The following is a 7964-nucleotide window of genomic DNA, read 5'->3' on the forward strand; positions in this document are numbered from 1 at the left end:
GTTAAATCCAAAGCTAGGGAAAACAATTTCAGTAAAAAGAAAAAAAAAATAACAAAAGAACAGTAGTCAGTTTGAATGAAGGGATATGCAGAATATTTTACTAAGAGTTATTTTGTAAATAACAACTCTGGAACTTGTAACATGACTCATGGACTTTCAATATGTTTTGATGATATTTTTCAAATCACAATATATAGGCAATTAATGATAATATATACTGTACTTTTAATCTATAGATATTTCTGGTTTAATTTTTATTGAGAGATTCGGTAGATTCTAAAGTAGGATTTTGACAGGAAAATATATATGTATATGTGTGTGTGTGTGTACATATAGATATATAGATATAAAATGACCTCTGAAGTTGCTACTGGGATTTTCTAAATGCACTAAGAGGCACTTGTCAATGTATTTTAACCCATCATTTATAATGTTATAGGAGCTCTGACAAAACATGCTGTATACATAGAATGATAAATCCTGCATTGTTCAAAATTAAAATGTGGTCCAGCTGTGATAGCACATGCTGTTTGATACTGTACTTGGGAAACTGTGACAGGGGTATTGTGACATAGCAAAATCCTGTCTTTAAAAAAAAGTAAAATGTAAACAAAAATTTTTAAGGAAACTACAAAAGATATTATCAACATTTGTAGAACATTACACTTTTAGGGGAAATATATATGTAATGACAAGTAATGCTTTTTTTTTTTCCTTTTTCTCATTAGATCCACCTGATACTCCTCAGAATCTGAATTGTGAGACACATGATTTAAAAGAGATTATATGTACTTGGAGTGCAGGAAGACCGACAGCATTAGTGGGCCCACGCAAAACAAGTTACACTTTGTTCGAAAGGTAATAACTGGGGAGAGTATCAAACAAGGATTTCATTGGAAGTGCATATTAAATGAATGACATAGAGAAAAGGAAATGCTCCGTATCATTCATATGATGAGCAAGACATAAAACCAAGTATGCTGTATAAAATTGTGTAGGCTATAATTACAAATTATAATTATTAACCACATGACAACTCTATTTAATCTCTCTTCTTCTAAGAAGCCTAGAGGAAAGAACCATATAACACAGACAGGAACTGTTTGCAGGTAGTGGGCTAATGACCAGTTATTTTCTTTTATATTCTATATCATACATATTTTCTTTTCTGTGTATGTTGTATGTCTATAATTATAAATACAAACTTGGGACAGCAGGTGGTATGGTGGTTAAGGCACTGGATTCTACAGGACCAGTTTCACAGTTCAGGTCCCAGACATGATGATTTGAAAAAATCACATGGGGTGTGTGTGTATGCACCCAAAATCCTGAGTGGAGAATGGAGTTAATTGTGGCATGGCCATGCCCCAGGGGAGTGTTTCTCATTTTCTTCTCTCTCACTCACTCTCTCTCTTTCTCTTCTCTATCTCCTGCAAGTGCACACACCCAATAGTAAAAAACTAAAATGATAAATAAATAAATAAATAAATAAATAAATAAATAAATAAATAAATAAAATTTTTAGAATGATTATCAGAAATGTATCTGTTTCTTCCCTTCAATATTTATCTCTTGCCATCTTAAAGTTATTTTTACTTAATTAACAGTTTTTCGGAAAAACATGTTAGATTTAAAAGAGTTGACGTGTCCACAAAAGAAAGCTATCAGTTACTCTTTCAAATGCTTCCAAATCAAGAAATATATAATTTTACGTTGAATGCTCGGAATCCTTTGGGCCGATCAGAAGCAGCAATTTTGGTTAACGTAACTGAAAAAGGTAAGCCACTACATAAAATAGTGTCTTATAAATAACTTTAGAAATAGTAAACGATCTTCAGATTACTAAACAGTGCTACTAGGGATTGCTTTTTTACTAATTATTTTCTTTATAGTTAATATTAATTTTATACATTTTGTTTTAAAGTTTTAAAGTAATTTGATATTTTACCATTTTATTATGTTTGGATAGAAATTTGAATTAGTCATTTATGTAGAAATTATAAATAGCTTTAACGATTTTTGATTTCTGAAATTAGTTATTGCTCATGTAAAAGACAAACTTTTATTTTGGAATAGTTGATAGTTAGAAAAGTAACAAATTAGAGCCTTGTTAAACCCTCCCCCTGACTTCCTGGGGGAACCCAGTGGTAAAATTTGCATAATTTTAGTATATCAAAAGCAGGAAATTGGGAACCAGCAGATGGAGTAATGGTTATGTCATTGGACTCCCACATAGTTGACTGTGGTTTGAGTCCCATTCCTGGCAGCTTAAAACATAACGCCAGGTGTGTGTGTATGTGCTCAAAATCCTAAGAGGAGAATGGAGAAGAATAACTCCCCTCTGGGGAGTTATTTCTTGCTTTCTCTCTATTTCTGTCTCTGTCCAGTGCATGTATCCTATAGCAAAAAATTTCTTAAAAAAAAAAAAAACTGAGAAATTAACACTGGTGTAATACAGTGAATTAGACTACTGACCTGGCTTAGTTTTCATATGTATTCATTTGTATTTGTGTGTGTGCGTGTGTTTCTGTGCAATTTTTTCTGCGTAACTGCCCTCACAAGCAAGTACAGGACTATTCTGTCACCATAGATTGCCCTCATTTACAAGTTGTCCCTTCAGAGTACCCCCTGTACACACACACACACTCACTCACTCACTCTGTCCCTTGGCAAGAGCTAGCCTGTTTCATCATCTGTATTGTTTTGTCATTTTGAGAATGTTATATAAAGGAAGTCCTACTGTATGTACATTTTGAAGTTGGTGTTTTTTACTGAAGATAGTGTCCTTGAGAGTCATCCCAGTCGTTGTATGCAATAGTCTGTTCCTTTTTATAGCTGATGATTTCTGACTTTTTACCAACTTTATTAATATACAGCTCAAAATAGAGATAAAATGAGGTTGATGTTTTTCTGGCATTTATTGCCATAGTCAGTCCATCTGTATTAATTCCATGCCAGGCTCTGCATCACACAGAGCTGTGGCAGAACCTCCTGTTAGAGACTCCTGGCTAGGGGAGGAAGGGCTAAGCCAGATGCAGTACCACAGCCTGACAAGATCCTGGAAACAATCCTGTCACCTTCTTTGTAAATATAGGTCGCGTTTATCAGTTATTCCTTCTCATCATCTTTGTTATTTCCTGACTTTTTTTCTAGGGTCAAATGCAGCTACATTTTATACTTGAGTGGTAGTGTCTGTATGTGTGTGTCTGCCCTCTACCATTTCAGTCTTATTCCCTGCATGGTTCTTCCTGTCACTCAAATGGGCACAGGCACTATCACCAGCATAACATGGAGCTTGCTGAGCTCTATCCCTGTTCTTGCTAAGACCCCGACCTGACATGCGTTTTTACATTTGTGTTGTGGATTTCAGTCTGATGCTTCCTTCATAGCTCACCTCAAGCTCTATCCCCACTGTTGGGCTTCTGCCACCATGCTTACATTTAGTCTCATTGCAGTCATTAGAATATCATTTATAGCCTAGCATGTGAACCCTTGTTAATTTTCTTTCTTTTTCTTTTCTTCTCTTTTCTTTTCCTCTGTCCTTCTGAATAAATGAGAAGTTCTTTAAAGGTAGAAATTGTGATCGTTTTTCGATACTCTTGACCTCAGTTAAAGAATCTTAGCATGATTGGTTCTTAAAAACCGATGGCAGCTTGTCATCAGTAAAAGTGAGGTTCATGGATTCCACAAATACTGGATAGAATATTTTTCATCAGCACTAATGATACCCCCCTTGTCGTCTGTTGTCTTTCGTTCTTGTTTTTCACATTAGAATCTAGCTTTTCACCTTCAAATATTTGAAATAATCTTTTAAAATTTTATTTACAGTTTATCCCCATACGCCCACTGCATTCAAAGTGAAGGATATTAATTCAACAGCTGTTACACTTTCTTGGCATTTACCAGGCAACTTTGCAAAGATTAATCTTTTATGTCAAGTTGAAATTAATAAAACTAATTCAGCACAAGAATGGGTGAGTAGGAGTCTTCTATAAATGTACTTTGCAGTTATTTTGGATAAGATGGTACTCAAAAATAATTAAGTAAATTGTTTTATGTACATGCAAATGATTTATTATAGAGGTTTACTGAGACCCAAGGAAGACATAAGTCAGTGAAATAACATTATGTTTAGTATTCAAAAAGAATTGTGTTACTGGCTATTAAAGAATGTCAGTTTGACTTTACCGGAATGTGTATAGTTCCACAGTGCCTGGCGCATAGGTGGTGCTCAGTAAATCTGTGAATGAATAAATAGTTTTTGCTGTAACCTTTGGTATCTGTTAATGGATTAATTGGCACTGGAGAACAGAAGTGATCTTTAGAACTGCCAAGCATAGCAAAGGGAGCAGGTTATAACTGGCAATTAGAAGGCAAAATGTGACTCTTTAATACATTTTAAATATTTAGGTTGACTTTTATACTACACCTTTTTGTAATTTGTGGTAAGTCCACAGTAAATGATGTACTTAAATATTCATTTGGGACTGAACTGATTTCTAGAAAAGCAGTCAAAACTGCAAAATGCAACCTGAAAAGCTGCTTTTTCCTAAGTAATTGAGACTCAGAGGCTTCTGTGAGACATGCAAATCCTCAATCTTTATTTACAATTGCTTCATTTTTATTTAGTTAGTTTAAATAATTATTTGTGGAATATTTACTACATGTTTAACATCATCTTAGCAGTGCTCTCTCTTTCTCTCTCTCTCTCTCTCTCTTTCTTCTTTTTAATCACCAGAAGGCACATGAGCTTGCCAGAAAGAGTCAGAGAGGGAGAAAGCATGTCCCTTCTTCATTTCTCCATCCTCTGGGGGTTTTGGATAGTGCATGCACATGTATCTAATACATTTTCAAACTGCCAGTGCTGGGATTCAAACTGCGGTCAGCCATGTGGTCTCTGACTCCCTTAACCGCTAGCCTATGTAGCTATCCCCATCTTAGAGGTTCTAAGGAACATTTTAACAGTGACACACAAGAGATGATACCTCCCTCCAAGAAACTCCCAGACATCATGTGAATAATATATTTCATTTTCAAGGTTATTTCAGATTAGTAAATTATATTAAGGTTTATTCATCTCCAGTAAGCATTTACTGATTATCAAAATTATATCATCCTCTGCACAATCCAGTTGGCCGTTGTTACTTAGATTTTTATTACTTTTAATCTAACACTTGGATTAAAAATGCCACCTCACCTTTTTATTGCTGCAGTAGTTTGTCCTTATTCTTGGTTCTACATCTCATGGTTTCAGTTAGCAGCAGTCTGAAGAAGAGGTACATACAGTAAAGTAAGGAATTTTGAGAAAGAGAGACACATAGCTTTTATTATACTATACTATCATAATTGTTAGATTTTTAGTTATCGTGCATTTCTTACTGTGCCTAATTTATGGATTAAACTTTATCACAGGTATGTATGTCCAGGAAGAAACATAGTTTATATAGAATTTAATATGCTTCATGATTTCAGGCATCCACTGGGAATCTTAGAACATCTCCCCTGAAAATACAGAGCATAATTTATCTTCTTTGGCATTTGTATAAGAATTACAATATTACATGCGGATGAAAGGCATTTGTTGTTATATACACAAACCCATATGAGCATTCAGTTGATTTATGTTACATATATAAAGGCTTTCTTACCAAGACAATGTATATATGTTTGTGTATGGCTTATACATATACTTATTCACATACACATGGCTTATACATACACTTACTAATTTTTTAATAGCGGAATGTTACAATCAAGGGAGTAGAAAATTCAAATTATCTTCTTGTTGTGGACAAATTAAACCCATATACCATATATACTTTTCGGATTCGTTGTTCTACTGAAACTTTCTGGAAGTGGAGCAAATGGAGCAATAAGAAACAACACTTAACCACAGAAGCTGGTAAGTTAACTAAGTGATTTATAGATAATTAATGTTTTCTTGAAGTTTTATAATTTTATTTTAAAGAAAGTCTCATCAAGGTCCTCATCAAGGGAAATGCTTTGATAAGTTGTATAATATCTGCTAATAAAATATCACACAGATATGGTGGTTTTAAAAATTTTGTGATAATACAGAAAAGTATTGGCATGAGTAATTTGGAAAGACAGGACTTCTCACACTACAATGTAATTGCAGTTATATTATAATGATATATTAGGAAACCAAACTTGAAACTGTTATAAGATTAAGGGATGATTTTTCTCTTATTTATTCTGTCTTCCCCTGGAGTTTTAATAATGCCATTTATTCAGATTACCTTTAGTGAAAATCATTAATAAAGAGAATTTGCTTTAATTCCTATTGGTAGTAAAGGCTTGAGAAATGATCTGGCTAAAAGGTCTTGAACTATTGTTTCTGTGGTATATCTGGTCAAAACAGATATAAAATCAGGTAATTAGTTTTCTGAATAAGAAAAATTCCAAAGCAATTATATTTTATCCTTAAATAATCGTATGTTAGATTTGTAAAAAAAAAAATTTAAAAAAATCCCAAAATAAAGAAAAATTTAGAAATAGGTGTAATTTTCTGGAATTATTCCATAAAGGATAGCAAAAACTTTATTTGTACTGCATAATACAGGAATTCTAAAATGTTTTCCAAAAAGATTTACTGTTACACAAAAAAATGGAGGCTGTTAAATCAGATTTTGCTTCTCCACATAAAGAATAGAGATGAAGCTTTGCAATATTTGTAAAAATTATTTGTATTGTCAAAAATGAAACCTGTGCATGAGTCCAGAAAAGGGGTGTATTGTTAGATAACAATGTTACAGATTACCCTAAACCTTGGTGACTTAAAACAGCAGACACAGGGACCAGCAGGTGGTGTAGTGGTGAAGGCACTCGACTCCCACATGGCTGACTATTGTCTGTATCCTAGATCTGATGGCGTGAGCATCACTCTAGGCACATGTGTGTGCATGCCCAAAATCCTTAGAAGGGAATGGACGAGAAGGGATTGTGGTGTGACCACCCTCCTGGGAAGTTATTTGTCGTTTTCCCTCTCTCTTTTTCTGTCTCTCTTTGGCAAGTGCACGTGACCTGTGGCAAAAACCTTAAAAAAATTTTTTTTTTAAAGCAGACATTTATTATTTCATGCTTCCCTTGGGTTCAAAGTTCAGAAGCAGTTCAGCTAAATGGCTCTGCTTTGGGTTCAGAGGCTGCCGGCAGGTTGTGGGTGGGAGCTGCAGGCTTCATTGGGGCTACCGGATCCACTCTAAAGACTCACTCATGTGGCTGTTGGCCGGAGGCCTCAGTTTATCCCCACTTAAGTCTCTCCATACAGTTACTTCGGTGTCCACATTGGCATGACAGTACATCCCTGAGCTTGTGGCCAAAGAAAGCAAAGCAGAAGCCACAGTATATTTTACAATCTAAAATGAGAAGTGACATACCATCCTGTCTGCCCTGTGGTCACACATGCCAACTCTCATACCGTGTGGGAAAGGCCCACACAAAGGCATGAATATCAGGAGATGTGGAGATCACTGGCTCATTTTGGAAACTGGCTGCCATAGGAGCTTTGGCCTTCAGTTAATGAGCTCTCCTCGCCAAGAGAAGGCATCTTGTTTACACTTCATTAAGATAAAGCATTCATTCGCAAATATTTCCTCAGTATGTATTATTTCTCATACATTTTTCTAGTCACGAGGGATATAGCAGTGAATACAACAGAGACTTCTGCCTATGGAATTTGTAGGATACAGGATGAAAATAAATGTGTGTGTGTGTGTGTATGTGTCTGTCTCTCTGTGTATGTCTGATGGTGATGAATGCCACAGAGAAAAAGAAAGCATAGAAAAGGGACCGAGGAATGTAGGCTGAGTGGTGAGGGGGTGTAAGGAAGTACAGTTTTAAATAAGGTAGCTGGAAAGACCTGTCTAATAAGGTAATACTGGAGCTCAGACATAAAGGAGGTGAGGAAGCAAGTCACGGGCTTTATTATAGCTAAGGGAAGAGCG

The 7964-nt window shown here is 35.2% G+C and overlaps 1 protein-coding gene across 3 annotated transcripts in view; it reads left to right on the forward strand.

Moving 5' to 3' along the window:
- The window catches only part of LIFR (LIF receptor subunit alpha), an 86756-nt gene that overhangs the window by 51633 nt on the left and 27159 nt on the right, over nt 1-7964 (forward strand). For all 3 annotated transcript variants that reach the window (XM_027774875.1, XM_006156306.3, XM_006156307.3), the window contains exons 8-11: nt 729-858; nt 1608-1777; nt 3829-3974; nt 5740-5902. In XM_027774875.1, the coding sequence (XP_027630676.1) occupies nt 729-858; nt 1608-1777; nt 3829-3974; nt 5740-5902 (609 nt within the window). The remainder of the gene's footprint in view (nt 1-728; nt 859-1607; nt 1778-3828; nt 3975-5739; nt 5903-7964) is intronic.

The sequence above is a fragment of the Tupaia chinensis genome, unplaced genomic scaffold (genome assembly GCF_000334495.1).
Source record: "Tupaia chinensis unplaced genomic scaffold, TupChi_1.0 Scaffold000489_1, whole genome shotgun sequence".
Lineage (NCBI taxonomy): Eukaryota > Metazoa > Chordata > Mammalia > Scandentia > Tupaiidae > Tupaia > Tupaia belangeri.